Source organism: Papio anubis, chromosome 4 (genome assembly GCF_008728515.1).
Source record: "Papio anubis isolate 15944 chromosome 4, Panubis1.0, whole genome shotgun sequence".
NCBI classification, from domain to species: Eukaryota; Metazoa; Chordata; class Mammalia; order Primates; family Cercopithecidae; genus Papio; species Papio anubis.
The window spans coordinates 120146456-120167151 of NC_044979.1; the positions used below are offsets into that span (position 1 = coordinate 120146456).

The 20696-nt window shown below is 45.4% G+C and overlaps 1 protein-coding gene across 22 annotated transcripts in view; it reads left to right on the plus strand.

Moving 5' to 3' along the window:
- Positions 1-20696, plus strand: part of IKZF1 (IKAROS family zinc finger 1) — a 103017-nt gene that overhangs the window by 50246 nt on the left and 32075 nt on the right. For 8 of the 22 annotated variants that reach the window (XM_017956713.3, XM_021935782.2, XM_021935785.2 and 5 more), the window contains one exon: positions 13706-13765. The exons of 11 other annotated variants lie outside the window; for them this stretch is intronic. In XM_017956713.3, the coding sequence (XP_017812202.1) occupies positions 13706-13765 (60 nt within the window). Of the gene's footprint in view, positions 1-982; positions 3542-13705; positions 13766-15248; positions 15426-20696 lie in introns of those variants that run through there. 3 more of the 22 variants (XM_031665426.1, XM_031665425.1, XM_017956718.3) reach the window with 2 other exon arrangements.

Sequence of the window (20696 nt, forward strand, 5' to 3'; positions counted from 1 at the left end):
CGCACTGAAGTTTATCTAGGACGGAAGACGCTCAAGCGTAAGATTTCAGTGATGCATTTGGACGGCGTCAGTACTATGCTTCGGTGTCAAAAAGGTCACTTTGGGTAGGAACAATATGTAATGTGTGGCAATGCCTTTTGTGACACCTGTTCAGGAGATTCCTGTAGGAAGCTTCTGAGGCAGAGTCCTCGGGTGAGGAGGGGGACAGGCCTGGGCCTTGGGGAAGGTGGAGGTGAGCAGCCTCGTGCCTCTCTCCCCAGTGGCCTCAGCCTCCATGAGGCAAATCTTGAGCAGCCTCCTCCATTCTGCAGGCAAATGACTGAGATGTCTGAGCTGTCCTTCCCAACAGGCGGAAATTCACATGGGGGAGGCACCTGTGAATGGCCTTCTAGAACTATCAGGAAGTTCTGAATTTAGTACCCTGTGAGAGTGGATGGTCCTGGGTGCACTCAGATGATCCTGCCCAGCCAGCTGGATTGCAGAGTGGTCATCACCATCAGTGAGCTGTGGAGGGGTTGAGAGCAGTCAAACAGTCATGTATAAGAATGTCATGTATAAGAATGGGTTGGGGTACCGGCCGACCCCTGCCTTGAGGCCTGGCTGCTGGATGGGAGGTGAGAGCACGGGAGAGTCCTGGCTGGGTCTGCCCCCTGTCTGCAGGGCCACACCATCCACTGGAAACCCGGTGCCCACTGGGCTGCATGCTAAGGGGCTGTGGCCAATGCTCTTGTCCAAATTGTACTGAATCTGCAGTCTCTCTTGTTGTTGTTTTTTTTTTTTTTTTTTTTTGAGATGGAGTCTCGCTCTGTAGCCCGGGCTGGAGTGCAGTGGCCAGATCTCAGCTCACTGCAAGCTCCGCCTCCCGGGTTTACGCCATTCTCCTGCCTCAGCCTCCCGAGTAGCTGGGACTACAGGCGCCCGCCACCTCGCCCGGCTAGTTTTTTGTATTTTTTAGTAGAGATGGAGTTTCACGGTGTTCGCCAGGATGGTCTCGATCTCCTGACCTCGTGATCCGCCCATCTCGGCCTCCCAAAGTGCTGGGATTACAGGCTTGAGCCACCGCGCCTGGCCAGTCTCTCTTGTTTTAATTCACTCCAAAATTTAATGTGTTAGCTTGCAAACAAACAAACAAATAAATAAAGGGAAAGAAACAGTCCTCAGAAAGTCCCAGTCAAATTTAAATTCCGACAGATGATCAGCAGTTTCCTCTAAGAACAATGAGAGTTCTGGGGCTAGCCAGTGTTTCTCTTGGAAAATAAGGAGGAAGGAAAGCAGTGCTTTCATTTAAAAACCTGCCCTAGGGAGGCAGTGTTCCCTGTGAACTAGGAGGCCAGCCGCAGTGAGTAGGGCAGGCTGGAGGCCTCCCGGCTGTCCTGCCCCTCCTGCTGCATGCCTGTGAAAATGCTAGATAAGGACTTTTTCTCAGCAACCTCCACACTCCTCCGGTGGGGATGTCTTTGACTCAGAGCTCTGCCACTGGTTATCTCCACTAACAGAAAATGCCACAGATGGGTTAATTCACTGTGTTGTTCTCATTTTCCCTCAGTTTCAGGCTTTTCTCTCCTTGCCTGTTTTCCTTGCTTAAAAAAATGATTTGGGGGATCCCTAAATGCATCTACCCCGATCAATTTATGTTTTCTTTTCCATTACTCCACTTTGCGTCTCAGCCCTAAAATTAAGTTTTTGATTATAATGTAAGGAAATTTTACCGTATTTTAACTCTGGCTTTTTAAATACAAAAGAAAAATAACAGAATGGGCTTCTAGAACTATCAGGAAGTTCTGGATCTAGTACCCTGTGGGGACAGATGGTCCGGAGCGAGCATACTTGGATGATCTCTCCCAGCCAGCTGGATCCCAGAGTGAACTTGTTACTGTCCCTCCAAGGCTGACAACTAAGAGCTCATATTCTGCTAGCAGTTTGATTTAGACCCAAGAAAGGCTGTGTGTGTATGAATTTGTGAGAGTGTGTGAGTGTGTCGCTGTGCCTGTGTTTCTGTGTCTGTGTGTACATGTGTGTCTGTGGGGTGTGTCTGTGTGTGCGCAGCTGTGTGTGTGTCTGTGCGTGTGCATGGCTTTGTCTATGTGTGCGCGCGCGCACTCTGCTAAGCTACTCAATGCAATTCCTTACTCTTACTTCCCTTTCTGTCACTTCTCCATAATTCTTTGTATTTCGGTTGGGCTGGTATCTCGCGGCGGCTTCCTCTTTTCCTGCATTCCTATATTTCATTATTTGCTCTTGTTCCTCTTCTAGGGCTTTTACAATACAGCCAGGAGGATGTGGAAACCCAGTTACAAGATGACACACAAGCACAGTGTCACAATCGCTGTGCTTGGGCCCTACCTCCTGGAGACCAGGGCGGGACAGTGCCTCTGGATGTGGAGGGAAGGGCGCAAGATCATGGGGTGGCAGAAGGCCCGACTGTCGGGTCTTCTGGAAGCTGGGGTCTTGTGGTCACTGGGCTGGTGGTGCTCTAAAGCCTAGAGTAACCGAGAGCAGGATGACTGCACCCCTGACTGCCGACTTGCCAGGCTTCGGACGGCTATGGGTGTGTGATTCCACTTGTGATCCTCCTACTTCCCCAGCCCACCCTGCTGGCCCCCAACTTCTCTCTCTCTCTCTCTGCCTGTGGAGTGTTATGACCAACTCCTTCTTCCAGCCATCTCCATCCCAACCCCAGACCAGTTCCCTTAAACCACCTCCCACCACAGGACCCCCACAAGTAGGGACCTCTCACAGTTCCTATTGCCTGGGGACTTCATCTCAGCTTCCAAGGCCTCTGGAACCAGGCCCTGCATCCTGGGGATGACTGTCCTCATGACTCTCTGAGCCAGCCACCACCCCGCCCCACCCCCCAACTCCACTGCTGACCCTGCTATGGCTCCGTACCTCCACTTGAGATTCCCTCTTCCTGCTTCTCATTTTGAGTGTCACCCTTCTGTGACTTCTCACAACACCCCCGCCACCGCTCCCTCCAGGTGGCACGCCTTGTCTTCCTAAGAACATGTGCTGCTTCCCAGTACCCAGGGCTGCTGTGCACCGTGGCACATGAGTTTCAGTGCATTTTCCTCCTGCTGTTTATAGATTGCAACATCCCTGGACAGATCCTGGATTTTCCCTCTGTAATTTCCCTGGAGACTCCCTTGGGGTTTGCACACACATCTGTGGAATGCCCAAGTTGGAGATGGTCCTCCCTGATGTGTAGTGTGGGCTATTCAGAGGGCCTCATTTCATAAACTCATTAACAGCTAGGACGCAAAGACTTGGAGAAGTCAGCTCAGGACCTGCGGAGTGGGAGAGAGGCAGAGAGTAAAGAAACAGGCTTTGGAGTGCCACGAATTTGGGCTCCACTCTGCTTTGCTACTGTCTTACCTGGCCTTGGGCAGGTCGGGTGACCATTCTGAGTTGGAGTTTCTCTCATTTGTAAAGTGTGGGTGATATTTTTCTCACAGGGCTGCTTCAAGGGTTAACAAAGTTAATGTCTAGCACCTTTGCCTGGTTGCAAGCCCCTGGAGTCACATGGCAACAGCTATGGAACCAGGTAAATGACTTGACTTAGATGTTACACACTCTTAGTTGTTCGATTTGTAAATGGGAAGAATGTGTGACCCAAATTAGTCGTTTCCAGATATTTCCTGGTAAATTGTTGTTGAATCATAAAACTAGAAAGATGGGAAAGAAAGAGAGGAACCCCCCCTTACTTCGAAGAAGTGTTGTTGATGTGAAGGACAGGACTTTTTGAGACACTCTCATCCTAAGAAACAGCTGATATCTACTAGGAAAAAACATGACATTTGAAGGTTCTTCCTAAGAGATGTGAGGTTTTGACAGAAGTGCCAGGAAGCCAGAGGTGTGTGAGCAGCAGGCCAATCACGCATGAAGGCTGTGGGATGGGGCAGGAGAGGAGCAGCCAGCATTTCCAGAGCACCAGCTAATGGCGGGGACCTGGCACCTTTGCTCTGTGACTCTCCAGCTGTATGGTGACATGAGGCTGGCGTTTTCTTTGGTTTCGTATGTGAGGAAGCTGAGGCTTGGTGATGTCCTGTGTATGACTCGAACCCCAGAGCTACTCAGAGGCAGAGGCTGTCTGTAAACACCTTCGGGTGGTTGGAGGCTGCCGCCAGTGCTGATCGCCCACAAGCCAAGGCTTTCTTGTGAGGGCTAAATAAAATAACATATGCCTAGCATTTATACAGCACAGGGCTTTTAGGAAACCGTGAGAGGACCGTAGAGAGGTAGAGGAAGAGAAAAGGGAAAGAAGAAAATGAAAAAAAAAAAAAAAAAAAAAAGCTTAAAGAGTTCCTTAAGAGAACTATAAATTATGAAGTCCTTGGAGTTTACTTTTCCCTGGTTAGACATAAGTTTACAGGACACATTAAACGGCTTAAAGTATCCACATCTCTTTCCTTATGTCTTCTCACAGCCACTGTGTGAGTTTCTTACCAAGATATAGAATTCTGGCCAGGTGCGGTGGCTCACGCCTGTAATCCCAGCACTTTGGGAGACTGAGGTGGGAGGATCACATGTGCTCAGGAATTTGAGACCAATCTAGGCAATATGGTGAAACCCTGTCTCTACAAAAAAATACAAAAATTAGCTGGGCATGGTGGCATATTCCTGTAATCCCAGGTACTCGGGAGGCCGAGGCAGGAGGGTTGCTTGAACCCAAGAGGTCAAGATTGCAGTGAACTGTGATCGAGCCACTGCACTGCAGCCTGGGCCACAGAACAAGATCCTGTCTCAAAAAATAAAATAAAATAAAATAAAATAAATTCTGCCACAAGTCACAATTCCTTGCTCAGAAATCCCTACAAGGGTGCTTCTTAGTTAAGAAATGGAGGAAAGACGAATTTCATCCTGACTTCTGAGTCTTGTAGAGACCAGATCTGACTCCTGCGGCCTTCTGCCCATAGAGCTGGCAGGCGGGGGAATGTGTGCAGAGTGAGGAGGGGCTGACCTGGCATTAAGAACAGTGGAGACTGCTGCCTATTTGGCTGTGCCACTGTCCTTCTGCATGGAAAAGTCACTGTAAATAATGGACTCTACTTCTGAGTCAATTTTACTGAGCTGCCTTTTTAAATATATGTGTAGAAAGGGCGATCTCTGTGTGTCATTTGCACATGTGCATACACATGTGCACACACGCACACACACATGCACATGTGATCACTCATGTACACATGTGTGTGCACCAGACCAGATGCACCCACCCCAATCCACGATCCTCAGCCCCTTGCTTTCCTCTGCAGACAGCCAGTTCAGCTACAGTTATGGCCAGATTGCCTGCACTCTGATCTTTACCATCACCAGGCTCATGGCTTGAGCTCGTGCCTGAGAAATCCGTTTTCTGGGAGGAAGGCGGAAGAAACTGCCAAGGCGGGACTGAAGACTTGACCTCCACCTGTAGTGGGGTCAGGTCACCGGAGGCTGGCTGACTCCCCAGGATTTCTCAGCAAGATTACTACACAAATACCCCTTCCTTAAAGATTAGTGACCACTTAAAGACACAAAGTGTGCAGGACTGTACCCATGGCCGAGAGCCGCGGGATCAAGAGGGCGGCTGAGTTGTTCTTCCCGTCCCTCCTCCTCTGTGCTGAGTCACCTTCTGCTTGGAATTCTGACAGGGACCCGTTGGGCTTCTGGAAGGGAGGGACGGCAGAGGATCCACCCTCTGTGTGTCCTGGGGGAGATTACTTATCTCTGGCCTCCCTGAAGCAGGGCCTGGGCTTCTGGAATCTTTGGGGCTGACACCCTGTCAGCCCTGGGGATGAGAGGGAATGGCCATGTCTGTCTGCAGAGCCTGGGGAGGAGCCGAGCGCTGCCTCCGGAGTTCTCTTCGGTTGATCGCATCGGAGGACAAAGGCCACAGAAGTGGATTTAAACTCCTCAGCCCTTTCTTTGCATGTTTGTTCTCATTTGAAGTCAGAAGTGATATGTCCTACACCTCAAGAACGTGTGAAATGCACATACAATAACCCCATTTCAGGAAGCCAAGTCCAGCTTAACAGTCAAAACATTTCCTTCAGTCTTTAGTCCTTCACTTTGCCGAACTCCCTTTTACACCGGCAGCAACAGTTTAACCTGTTGCTTCTGTAAGAGTGTGCTACCGGGAAAACCACATCTGAAACACGTGTGCAGTTACATCAGCTAGAGCACATGCTAAACAGTTGATCAAAGGCTCTCGCCTTGTGGCCCACGCTGCAGACACTCTGACGACTGCCGAGCTCCGCAGCCCCAGGTCCCTTCCGCATTGCCTGCTTGCCTCTCTTCTCCATGTTGCAGGGAACACAGCCATCCGTCACCATGTGGGTCTGCCCAGTGCTGCCCCCACATGTCCTCACAAGGCCTTGATATGCAAAGGTGGCTCTCCACGCACACACCCTGAGCCCCTCCTGCCCACTGCATGGCCCACACTCTTGTGGGCAGCCCAGTTGTTTTGTAGAATTTCCCTTCCTTATCATTTTGGCCCATGTGATCCAGTACAAATCTCCCTTATTAGAATAAAATTTGGAATCACAAAATAAAATTTCATTTTTCACTTATGTTGAGGACCTCACACTCTTCACCCCTGCCACGATCCCTGACAAGAGCTTTCCTATCTAATCATTGTTCCTCCAGCCCTCTTAATTTTCTTCAGCCTTTCTTGATTGCCTGAATATCCCTTTCCCTTCTCCTTTTAAAGCATAAACCAAGCTTTCTTACTCCGTTCTCATGATCATTTTTCCATTTTCTTCTTTGCACATGATTCTCCTTAAATTATAAAATTTGGAGGTAATTTCTAGAGGTGCCATCATAGTGCTTCTGTCTAGTCAGTATCTTTAGAATAAGCAAATATCATTTTTACAAAAAAGTAGTATTTCTTCCAAAAAAGAGTAAGCAAGAAGGACACAACATTGGGAAAATATCCCTAAGCCTGTTCTTCAATCCGTTGAATGTTTTCCCCTAAATTGTTATATGGAGATCCTGGACCCGGAAGTCGGCTGACATGAAACGGGCCTAGCAGGGGGGCTGAGGAAATGCTCCAACCTCAGGATCCAGGAAGATTGCACATGGCACCAAAACAATCACTTAAAAGCTAATCCCGGCCAGGCACAGTGGCTCACACCTATAATCCCAGCACTTTGGGAGGCCGAGGTGGGCAGATCATGAGGTCAAGAGATCAAGACCATCCTGACCAACATGGTGAAACCCCATCTCTACTAAAAATACAAAAATTAGCTGGGCATGGTGGCACACGCCTGTAGTCCCAGCTACCCTGGAGGCTGAGGCAGGAGAATCACTTGAACCCAGGAGGAGGAGGTTGCACTGAGCCAAGATCACGCCACTGCACTCCAGCCTGGCAACAGAGCAAGACTCCATCTCAAAAAAGAAAAAAAAAAAAAAAAAGCTAATCCCATAAAAGAACCATCATTTTGAACCTGCTGTTTTCTTTCTTGTACTCTTTAGAAGTACCCCTTTCTCACTGTATAAGCCATAGGTGTATTGATTGGAGCTTTTTCTATCTTAATTAGTGAACAATTAAAATTGTGTTAATAAAACATAAACAAAAATAGGACTGGTGCCTAGTTGTGCTACATGAAGAGAGAAGGGGCCAGACATTGGTTTTTCCTAATCTTCTGTTAAGTTCTCCAAATCATCTGCTCTGGAAGGTAACTCCAACAGCTGGGATTTGAAGTAAAGCATAGTGACTTTGGCCATCATTGACATGTCCCATTTGAAGCAACCAGAACTGTCCCTCGACCTGACATTCATCCCTAAAACACCATGAGGGTAAGTGAGGCGCTTCAGAAGGTCCACTCAACCCCATTGCCAGATAGAGTAAGTGTCTGCCAGGGGCATTTGGAGCTGAAGGGGAGATTGCACAGGACCAGGGTTTGCAGGCACTGAAGGTGTTTTCTTGCCTTGTTTTTCACCTTCAATGGACTTGCAAAGCTCTAGCCCTATTGTTTTTCCCATCTGGGAAACATGGTGAATGTTGGTCGGTTGTAGCTAATCCTATGGGTCTTGAAGTCTTTGTTGACAAGAAGATAGATGTCATATTTGTCTGCGTGTGGCTTTCGACTAAAACATTAGCTACAGGGCTTTTTTGTTTTAAAGCATTTTTCCATAAGGTTCACCCTTACTATTGCTTATCTGAATAGTATTACCTGCTAAGAAGTTTATTCATTGCTCACCAGTTGTAGGGGGATTTTGACACAGGACTGGAGGCTTTTTTTTCTCGTCGTAACACTGCAGACCCATGGAAAACTTGGAAGCAGATGTGACTGGATAAGAGCAGATTGAGGATGATAATCTTAGGGCAATGAGCAGGATGATTGAGAGGGGTGCCTGAAAGCAAGGTCCCCATGATGCAAACAAACCAACTCACATGCCAGACGGTGGACAGGAAACACAGGCAGGATGTGGTGCAGGCTGGGCTGCCTTTGCTTGGCGAAGGCAGGGGCTTCATGGCCATGCTGGGATGTGACGTGGATGGAAAACAATAAGAATGGAGACCTCTCCAAAAACCTCAGACATAATTTGGCCATGAGAGGCAAGGGTAGAGGCGAGCCCCCTGTGGGTTGGAATGTATGGAATTCAAATGAAGCACCATCAACATGCATGGGCTACATAGGAGAGCTGGGTCTGGGGGAAAAGATGGGGATTTGGGTTTGGGTGTGCATGTTCCCGGCATGGAGAGAAGAATGGGAAGATTGATGAGGATCAAGCCCTGGTAGAGCCTACAGACAGGGGACCTGGGCATACTTCCACTTGCCTTCTCCAAACTTTTGTGCGCCTGTTGGGTGGAAGGTACTATGCTGGAGCCATCCAGAATCCAGAACAGTGTAAGATGTCATGGCCTGCATGGTGTGACCCTTGACTTCTGAAAAAGAAGGAACTGGTAGAGTGGGAAGGAGACAAGGGGCAGTAGAGCTGACATCATCAGGACTGACTGCAGTACAAGCGGTGAAAGGAGCCACTGAGGAGTTACCCCAGTCCCCTGGGGAGCTTAGATGTGAGATTCACACCAGCCAGCACTCCCCAGCTCTGTGTCCCTGGGTCCCACTGAACTTGATTGCATTTTAGTTGCCTCTTTTCTAAGACTGGCGCAACAATACCTTCCTTGAATGTGCATGTGCAGTCCATAGATGGTAGCTAGTGTTCTCTTCCCATGAGAAGACTCTGAGCCTCCTCACTAGAGAGTTATCTAAAAACAAATGTATCCATCCACAGAAGGTCAGAAAGGTTTTCATAGAATCTTGACTTGGTAGCTCTTCAGGATCTAACTCGTACTTTCCAGAAGTGTGGCCTGTGGTGTTCTGTCTGGGGTACTTGGTCCTCCCATCCACCTCCACCTTGCTGTCCTGTCCTGTGACTCTCACTAGCTCAGTCCCGGGGTCAGGAAGCCCTGCCATGAAATGCTAGATTTGCAGGCATTGCCAAGGTTTGCGTGTTCCAGGCATGGAGAGAAGAATGGGAAGATTGATGAGGATCAAGCCCTGGTAGAGCCTACAGACAGGGTCCCTGGACATACTTCCACTTGCCTTGGGTATGGTTTGTGAACCAATTCCCAACCAGTGAATCAACGATTGGTCAAGTGTGGCTGCTATGCCTCCTAGCCCCACCTCCTTAGGGACCTCACTGGTCCAGCAGCTAAGCCTGGCACCCTTCATACTCAAACTATACTCAAACAAGGTCATAATAGACTAATGATCTAACTGTGACTAACAGGTTCATGTGATTTAAAGAAAGACAGCATTTTTTCTAAATTTCTAAATTCTGCTAAATACAAATCTGAATGTGTTTACCTTTAGACAGATTTTCCTAGAAAATTGTCAGTGTTCTCACATTTGAAAGTAGATCAGATCTCCTCCCTCTAGTTTTGAAAATCTCATGTAGGTTTAGCCTCTCCCCAGAGTGACAACGACACAAGAAGTTTATAATTTTATGCACAGCTAAATGCAAACTGAAAAGTGTGGTTTGTGGGTATTTCATTTTTCCCATAATGTTCATCAATTTGGTGATTCAAATAGGATTCAGAATCCTAGGTGTTCACAGCATTTTATATGAAAATGTGCATGAGAGTTTGGGGAATAGAAATTCCTACCAAATAAGTTAAATTTACTCTTGATAAGAATATATTTTGTAAAATGTAGAAAACTGAGAAAAGAGTTTAATACCTATTTTATCTGCACCCTTTTATTAAACAATGGCCTGAATTTACTAAAGGAAAGAGAACAAGGTTGAGAGGTAATCACTGAATAATAGCTTCGCTAATCCCACAGTGACTGCTTCTTATGACAAGCAAGAGGGTCACCTTAGAGGCAGGACTGTCTTCAGGGGCAAAGGCAAGTCAGCACCTGCAAACCTCTCAAAGTGAGTGAGTAAAAGCAGGTCGTATGGCTCATTTTGCAGCTTGCCAGAAGCAATGTGGGAATATCGTCAGACTGCACAGCCCCTGGGGCTAGCTGGCTCCTGGAGTGCGAGGAGCTCTCAGTGACTGCTGTGCATACTCACCGACTCTGTGACTTTGCTCAGTCCCTACCCTGGATGTGCGGTGAAGGGTACCAGGCTTAGCTGCTGGACCAGTGAGGTCCCTAAGGAGGTGGGGCTAGGAGGCGTAGCAGCCGCACTTGACCAATCGTTGATTCACTGGTTGGGAATTGGTTCACTGAGGGGACACCATTACTCCCCATGCCTCACGTGCAGGTGAGTGTGTGTATATTTGCATTAACACAGAAACACACTTATGTGTGTCCCTGTGTGTGCAGCTGCAGTACCTTACACACCTTCCAGTGCCTCTCAAGCATCATTAAAACAGCTTCCATAAAACCTCTACTGCCCACCTGGCATCCACAGAGCTCCCAGTGAATGGCTCCCACAAGATACTGAACATTAGCGTGGAACAGAGTGAGTTTCCACATGTGCTGTTGTATGTAATTACCTGTCCAGCTAGAATAGTACACACTTCTTTTACTGAGCCCTAAGCTTGTATGCATGAACGGGGATGGTACAGGAACAAGGGTGAGCACTTATCAATTCAGCATTACTCTGGAGACATGAAACAAACTAATAGGTACAGCTATATATATATTTTTAAACAATTTTGTGATTTTTAGGGAACCGCATATTTGGGACACAAAACAAGTAAATTTGAATTACACTAGGCAAAGGACTGATTCTTTTGAAACGTGATTGACATTCAATGTCTAACTTTCCAAAAGAAGACATACATGTGGCCCACAATCATATGAAATAAAGCTCAACATCACTGATCATTAGAGAAATGCAAATCAAAACCACAATGAGATACCATCTCACACCAGTCAGAATGGTTATTAATAAAAAGTCAAAGAATAACAGTTGCTGGTGAGGTTGTAGAGAAAAAGGAACGCTTATACACTGTTGATGGGATTGTAAATTAGTTCAACCATGTGGAAGACAGTGTGGCAATTCCTCAAAGACCTATATACCATTTGACTCAGCATCCCATTACTGCATATATACCCAAAGGAATATGAATCGTTCTACTCTAAGACTCATGCACCCATATGTTTGTTGCAGCACTATTCACAATAGGAAAAACATGGAATCAACCTACATGTCCATCAACAATAGACTGGATAAAGAAAATGTGGTACATATGCACCATGGAATAGTATGCAGCCATAAAAAATGAATGAGATCGTGCCCTTTGCAGGAACATGGATGGAGCTGGAGATCATTATCCTTAGCAAACTAACCCAGGAACAGAAAACCAAGTACAGATGTTCTCACTTTTAAGTGTGAGCTAAATGAGGAGAATACATGGGCACATAGAGGGGCCTATCAGAGGGTGGAGGGTGGGAGAAGAAAGAGGATCAGGAAAAATAATAGGTAGTAGATTTAATATCTGGATGACAAAACAATCTGTATAACAAACCCCCATGACATGAGTTTACCAGTATAACACACCTGCACATGTACTCCTGAACTTAAAAGTTAAATTTAAAAATATATATATTTAATGTCTAATAATATATTACAGTATTCTTCATATTCAATGGCAATGTGTGAAGTGGGAAGTGTCTTGACTGAATTCGGTATTTCAGGGCTTACACTTTGACTACCCAAGACTGCACAAGGCTACATTTTCCACTGGTGAGACAAATTTGAGACACATTGCATTCAGATCTAATCTCTTAGTTCCTTAATCTTCAGTGTACCAGTAAACATGAAGACCTCCCCAGTGCTGTAGTCATCATCATATGTACAAAGGTGGCTGAGCTCTGGCTGTAGAGCTGCAGGGATATATTAGGAAGTTAACTCTCAAGGCAAGTCATCTTCAAGCACCATATCGGCATGATCAGCATTGTAAGCAGTATCTCAGTGCTTCGTTGTTTAGTCAGAGTTTTGTACTCTATCACTCACTGTAATGTTCCCATTTGCAAAAGGTAATACATACCCTTTAAAACATCTTTGCTTTTTCTCCCATTATCTGAGATGCTAGCAGCTTCATGAAGCAGAATAACTAAGGGAAAACAGATTATATAAAGGGTTGGAGCTCAATGAAGATGCAAGAACAGCAAAAGTTATTGTAAAATTGGCTGTTTGCAGGCCAGCAAGCACATCCATATGGAGGCAATCAGTTTGTGCTACCTCTGTTTGATAGAATTCATAATATTGACTTTATCCATTAGATTTGGACTACCAGGGAATGAAATAAGCAGATGAAGAATAAGAATTTGCTAGGAAATAATTTAGCCAATCACTTCAAGAAACAGCTTTCAAAGTGTCTCTCAAACTATGTTTGCCCATTATCCCAATAATTTATTTCCCAATTATTTCATGGGAAAAGAAGGATGTTCTGTGGTCAGATAAGTCTGGAAAACACTGGATTAAGCAAAGTTCAATAGGTCTGTTTCCCTGCAGGTCACCTCAGAGTCTTTACTCTGCTAACCTAGAAACTCATCCAACAAGTTTAATTTAACAGCTCACTGTATACGTAACTTTAACAGTCACTGAGACGTGACTCTTGGGGGAAAAATTGTATGTGTTTGTATCTGTGTGTGTGTACACATGTGTGCACATGTGCAGAATCTGCCAAATCTTAAGAAAAAGGAACATGCTGGGAAACTGTCCTGTGAAAGAGAATAGAAACCTGAAGATTTGAGGCAGTGATAGCATTTATGAAAGCAACTGATAAGTACTCATCACTGAAATGGGTAGCTCTTTTGCCGGTTGGGGAAAACAATAATTTTTCCCCACCCAATGTGCTGCATTTTCTAATTTTCTACGAACACTTTCTAAGAAAAAGCTGAATGAAGAACATTTGCGATGCAATCAGCTCATTAAGAAACACGCACTTTTGTGGAGATACGTACTGTCCTAGGAGACGCTCTGCGCGGAGCCTGAGTTTTTGGATTGGAGCTGCTGAATGGTTTCGCACAGTTCTAGAATGTTTGGGGCTGCACCCTCTAAGATGTTGAACCCATCAAGTAATTGCTCCAAACCACTTTATGGGATATAATGCTGTGAGTTGAGACCTGAGGGAATTGTGGTCCTGTTCATGAGTAACTACTTTTCTGTTGCCTATAGGAGGGCCAGCAATAGCAGATGAGTAGCTGAACAGTGGTTTTGAGTAATAAAACGTTCTTTTTAAAAAAGTAATGCTTTCTGTTAAACTCTGACTATATCTCTCTCCTGGTATCACAACCCAGCTTTCTTTTTGCCTTCTTTATTGCAGTTACATATGGGGCTGATGACTTTAGGGATTTCCATGCAATAATTCCCAAATCTTTCTCTCGTAAGTATATGCCTTGCTTCTGGAAAACAAAAGCATGCCTTCATCTCCTATCATGTAAATATCATATATGCATGTTCCTTCATCAACGCCTTCATTCATGCTTGAAAAAGGAGATACGTTAAATATTCACTGTTCTATTCATTAGACACCTACCGTATCATTTTTGGGTATTTATACCATGAAGTGCAAAAGGAAGGTCTAGGCAGTTGTGCAGTGTCCTGGGGGCATGGTAGTGGAGTCACAGTAAGGGTTGGAGTCGCAGTAGCACTGATGGGATTGTTGCTTCACTGATGCTGCTGGACAGCTTTGAGATTACTCTTGTGATTATCTCCTTTTTATTGAGTGTGAGGATAAAATGGCCATACTTTCTGTCACCAACAAAGAACTGAACATGGTTTCAAGATAATTTTTACAATTTTGTGGGACAGGAGAAAGAGACATGCTCTTCATCTGTGGTTCTGGAGTATTAATTTCAGAACTGAGAAGAGAAAATTGCAGGCCTCCAGGCCGTTATTCTGTGGTGCGTCGCTGCTGGAGCCAACTTACTGTTCATGCTTGTTGCCCGCAGGACCTTCTCTGATCTGAGCTGTTAAACCAAAAACAGATGTGAATTTCATTTTTCTTTTTTAGATATTGAGAGCTGATAAATGATAAATATATTTGGGTAACATCCTCAAAGAAATACTTTAAAGCACAGAGAGTGCTTTTAAAAATGTATAGAGAGCTGAATATTTAAAGTCATACAAGTTGATAATCCCCTTAGGACCTGTATTAGTAAATTCTCTAATACTATGAAGCAACATCAGAAAACAGGTTGCATTTGTTAACACTGTGACAATTATAATTATAGGCTCTAATTTAAATAGTGCCAATGACAGTTAAAGGTAGTTTCTGACATTCTGGTTATCAAAAACTATCTGGTGTCTAAGGAATTTAACAGTATCAAAGTACGCGCTTTTGCTTATAAACTAGATTGGCTACTTTTCCAGCCTATAAAAGTGACAGAAATCTTTCTTCTACTGATATTCCTTTGGTCCCACTTTAAAGCAATAGCTTGATACCTACTTTTGTGAGATGTATATGTATGTACATGTAAATGCTTATATATGTGTATCTGTTTACACATGAGCTTATATGAGCATATAAAACATAATGGTATTGGACAGGGAAATGATATTGAAGAATCATATTATTGACGTATTTTGACAAGTCAAATGCACTTGAGAGTAAGCTAATGCATCGTGAAACATGTTTCTGTGAAGTCGGAGGAAGGTGTCAGCCAGAGCATATTGCAGTGTTGAAGCAGACCCTTCAGTGAAGCCTTCAGTCTGTAAGATTTGCTGCATGTGAAGATGTATTAATGTTATGATACTTACAGTTTTTATAAAAGAGATGATATACACTTGGATACACTTTCTGTCTGTATTTGTGCAAATGTGTCCATAAGGTATTGGTGTCTCTCTTTCTCTTCCCCTCTCCCCAGTGCTGGAATTGTGACTATCCTCCTCACACAAGTGGCTAGTTGGTCTTGATGCCTTCCTCCACAAAACAGCAACCAAACTGTTCTGGGCCAATATCACCACCTTGTGGTCATGATGAAGAATTGCCCTCTTTGCCCTTCACAGCTCTTTTCTTCTTAAAAATTAAAAACAACCCCTTTGACCCCCTCTACTGTCCTTATTCCAGTTTGTGTCCCTAGTTACTGGAGGAAAGAAAATGTCTGTTGCTCTTTTTTATTCTCTCTATCTTTTTACTCTTCTGCCTTTCTTTTCTCTCCCTGATTTCATTCCATTTAAAGGCCTTAAATTGCTAATAAGGAGAAAAGTATTTTCTAATAAGGTACCCTGCTGAGACGAAAACAACTTTCTACATTTTAGATGATATTAAGTTATAATAAATGGTGCCATGAACCTTAAAATGCTTAAAAGTTTTATAAATCGGCCGGGCGCGGTGGCTCAAGCCTGTAATCCCAGCACTTTGGGAGGCCGAGACGGGAGGATCACGAGGTCAGGAGATCGAGACCATCCTGGCTAACACGGTGAAACCCCGTCTCTACTAAAAAATACAAAAAACTAGCCGGGCGAGGTGGCGGGCGCCTGTAGTCCCAGTTACTCGGGAGGCTGAGGCAGGAGAATGGCGTGAACCCAAGAGGAGGAGCTTGCAGTGAGCTGAGATCCGGCCACTGCACTCCAGCCTGGGCGACAGAGCCAGACTCTGTCTCAAAAAAAAAAAAAAAGTTTTATAAATCTATTTTAGAGACAACACACACACACAAAATATATACACACACACACACACACACACATATCCTCTTCATCTCAAATTTTCACTTAATTACTGTGATTCAAGATATATTTTAAATATTTTCATTTCATTTTACTTTTACTTGCTAGTCACCAATGTTGCAAGAATATTTCTGTCTACCATTTTTCAAGTAAAATATTGAGCATTTCAAGCTTACGTGGCCTAAACTCACGCTGGAGTGATTGCTTCGGACTATCTTTTCAATGGAAAAATGCATTCTGAGTACCAAACATTTACTTTTTCGGTAAATATGAATACACATTCTAAAAAGGAAAGGAAAATGAAGAGGAAGCATAACTCATTGGTCAGGTGGGGACTGACAGTGTACATTATACCTATGCATTAAAAAATGTTTAATTATCCATGAGCACATACAGTGTCTGGCACAGATTCAGGCCTCTTGGCTCCTCTTGGCATCTGAGTTCCTTGTATTCTCCAGATTCTTCAATCCAAACTTGCCTATCTACCAAAGTCCACCTTCCATACAGGGGTGTGGGGTCTCTCTTAGTACTGTTGGGTGCCAATAACATAGAAGTCCTCCAAGATAGGTCAATGAGATTTTAATTTTTCCCAACCTTAAATAGCGTCTGGGAAGGAAAGCAGCTTTTGACTAGGAGTTTGAAAACATCCACTCTTCATATTTATTGTTGCATTTATTGAATAATAAAATTGGGCTCTTGTCCATTGTCTCTCAGTCAACGAAAGAGCCCAGGGTGGTCCTGAGCCAGAGTGTTCCGGGGAAAGAGAAGACCAGTCTCCATTTCATGTTCTATATTTAATCAGTTCAATTCAGCACCTTACTGAGTTTGACATTTTTCTAAGTAATGGGGTGGGGGGGTTACAAAATATTCATAAGTATCTTTCCTATCTTCTGGGAGAGGTACCATTTCACTGAAGCAATACCATAGCTAAGCAGTTCCAGCTAAGAGTAACAGAGGAGGGAGTGAGCGATTTAGGAACTCACAGAAGGGCATGGCCAGGAAACTCGGGCCCTGGCAAATGTTCCATAGAGACAGCATCCATGGGGTTGAACCAAGCACAATGCCTGCATCATAGGGGCAGGCGGGTTCATGGAATTGATTCTGGGGCAGGTATGAGCAGCACCGTTTAAGGAGTGGCAGTTGTTAAGAAACTGAAGGGACTTCTCATAGGGCATTTTCAACAGAATTCAGCGGGAGCCTTGCATATCCCTTTGGGTGGGCTCCGGGGTATTATGAAGCTGCCAGGAGGTACACAGCTTCAGTAACTGCCAGTCATTCCTTCCCAACCTCCTCCTTCATTCGTGGAGGCATCAGCTGGTGTCATTGCCTTCTGCAGGAGGTTGGATTTCAAAACGAAGGGCTGCCAAAACTCACACTCTCGCAGAGCCTCCCTCACAACTGCATGTGTTCACTACCATCGACAGGCCAACCCCCACTTGTTCTTTTCTTCTAGGTAAAGGAAAAGGTCTGCGGGTCAAAGGCCCTGAACTCCTCACTCCTTGAATGGGAGGCATATTGGTGGAAGCTGTCACACAACTACAGGTGGCAGGAACCTGCCATCAGGGTTCCCACCAGCCTCCAGGGCTTGCTTCTCTGCTCTCTGTGTGGACACCCTCCGCCCCTGCAAATCCCTCTCTCAGAAGAAGCTCTTCTTTTTTTTTTTTTTTTTTTGTCCAGTGGGAGACGGAGTCTCGCTCTGTCACCCAGGCTGGAGTGCAGTGGCCGGATCTCAGCTCACTGCAAGCTCCGCCTCCCGGGTTCACGCCATTCTCCTGCCTCAGCCTCCCGAGTAGCTGGGACTACAGGCGCCTGCCACCTCGCCCGGCTAAGTTTTTGTATTTTTAGTAGAGACGGGGTTTCACTGTGTTAGCCAGGATGGTCTCGATCTCCTGACCTCGTGATCCGCCCGTCTCGGCCTCCCAAAGTGCTGGGATTACAGGCTTGAGCCACCGCGCCCGGCCAGAAGAAGCTCTTCTTGCACTCACCTCCCACTTGCCTCTCCTCAGCACCTTCTCCACCCTCAGGGGCCAAACTGAGGAAGTGTGAATCCTGTGCCATCAACCTTGCTCACAGGAATTAGTTTCAGTCCCCATTGACCGACTTCCTTCCAAACCTGCACCAGCCTGTGCTGCTCTTTTTAAAGGAGGCATGCGCACGGCCTGGCTGGTACAGAAGATTCCAGATTTCAGTGACTACAGGACTCTGTCACCCCTTCTTCTGTTTTTCTTCCTTCTGTCCACATCTGTGATTGAGCTCACCTTCAGGGAAAACCCCAGAAACCTTTTTCACACTTACATGGGAAGCCAAGACGCTCTCATCCCGGGCTTGTGTTTTTAAAATGTGTATTTTAATTTCACAGGTCCTTACATTTATGACTAATAGGTTTCAGATTTTGAGATACAGTCTGTAGCTGCAACTTACGAAGATAGTTTCAAGCCCTGATTTCTGTCATCTATGAAAACAGTAAGCAAGTTGCTTATATTCTCCTCCTAGCTGGATAAGAGACCCCCATTTTCATGGACAGCCTCCTTGGGTGGACAGAACTCTCCTGATCTCATCTATGTAACCAGCATCCACTTTGCATTTTTCCACAAAGAAACGAGGAGCTTAACCCCATTTATGGGAAATCCACACACTGCTTGAATCTAACGCGCCCCATGGTGACGACTCTGTTCCCACCAAATCCTGCCAGCGCCTGGCAGTCATCCAGTCCCTGTCTTAGACTTCACCAACCTTTCCTGTCATAACATGGCTTAGAAGCTGTCCGAATAGTGCTAGAAGCTTCCAGCCCTGGAATGCTCCGCATCTGCCATCTAAATTCCATTTAAAATGTTTTGAGCATTTGCTGATACAGGTTCCTCTGTTCATTTTCCGTTATTTTCAGTTCTTTGGCCTTGCCCACAGTGATCCGTGGATATTGTCTGCATACTCTTTTTTAGAAACCTAGAGCATCGCAGTGTCCTTAGTTTTCCTCTTGGAACTCTCTCTCTTCCTGAGCTGATCCTCCCTACTGCTGTTCCTACAGACTTATGTGACCAATCTTCTGTATATGTCCCTACATCTGGCCATCTAGGTGGAGATCTAGGTACCTATCTCCCTAAAATCGTACCTTGGTGTCCACATTGATCTCAGGACAGTATGTGATAGGCTCTTGTGCCTTTTTGACTAGGAGTTTGAACACATCCACTCTTCATCGTATTTATTGTCACATTTGTTGAATAATAAAATTGAACTCTCATCCATTATCTCTCAGTCAATGAAAGAGCCCAGGGTGGGCCTGAGCCAGAGTGTTTGTGTCCCTGGTTCTCTTTTGGTTCTGTTACAGCTCTCAGTGACAGTGTCATGAAGGCTAACAAGGACAGAGTACTGCTTTCAGCCACCATTTGTCCAATGAGTGACTGATCTCCAGGCCTCTGGCTTTGAGGACATCTGTGATATCTATGGCAGCATCCATTGTGGGCTTTCCCCTATGCTTCTGCTTCCTTCCTGTCACATAGCTTTGCCGCCTCCTGCAAGCAGCCTGCTGTAGCAGAACTGGTGATCCTGAAGCCAGAAACCTGAAGGTCATGTCCAGTGCTTCCCTGCTGTTCTGTTCCCCGCCTGCAAGCGCCCACACACTTAGCAACAGCACACACCATAGAGCACACCGAAGAATCCCAGAAATACTCATTCTTAATGATCCAGAAAAACAAGTGATAACTTCTGGCAAGTTCTAATAGGCCATATGTACCCGTGGGAAAGCAAGAGTCAATTCTCTGTAGCTGGTTGCCTCTGAATTTATGAAGTTAAGCCAAGTAGGGGAATATGCCAAGGGGATTATCCCCATGCCTGTTCTTCTGCGTGGCGTCCTTTTTCTAGCTTCAGAAGCGCTCCGCCTACACCTTCTCTACAGCCCTGGTCTTAGCGCCTGTTTTTGAAAAACTTGCTACACCAATCTTAATTTGGTCCATTGTGTTCTAATCTTATATTAAAAGCCACAAGATAAATGATTAAAAATAATATTAGATTAAGGAGTACACAGATCTTTGCAACCTCATTGTGTTTCCAGAGCAGGCTGGTGTAGACATTGGTGAGCAAGGAGGGCCTAGAGAATTAGCTTCCTCCCAAAAAGATGCACATCCTCTACCTGAGAGTACCGACAGAGAACTCAGTGGTCGTTGAGCACCATTGCCTCAACAGCCAACCAGACTCACTTGCCTGCCTATCTCTTTATTTTCCAAGTATCTTATCCTTGGCAGTGGGGAGAGGTTAGTAGGAGGCTGCTCAGATGCTCTGAGTCTCTGATCTTCAGGATCTGAAGGGAAGAGCATTTGGAGAATCCCCACTGCTGGATTTCTCAGGACAATTCTGCATAATGCCAGGATCTGATGGAGGAGACAGGCAGCTCTGTTCATCCTCTGGTGCATCCTCACTTTTGTGGTCTCCAAGTCCAGCATGTCTCAGTTAATTCATTTCATTATTCATCTGTAAGTCATTTCGCTAAAGAGCTAAAGGGAAAACACTGGCAATACAGTTAGTCCTCCATTTCCATGGGTTCAGCCTCTGGAAATTCAACCCACTGTGGCTTGAAAAGGCAGTATTCAAGAGACACGGAACCTGTGGATATGGAAGGCAGATTTTTCGTATCCACAGGTTCTATAGGGCCA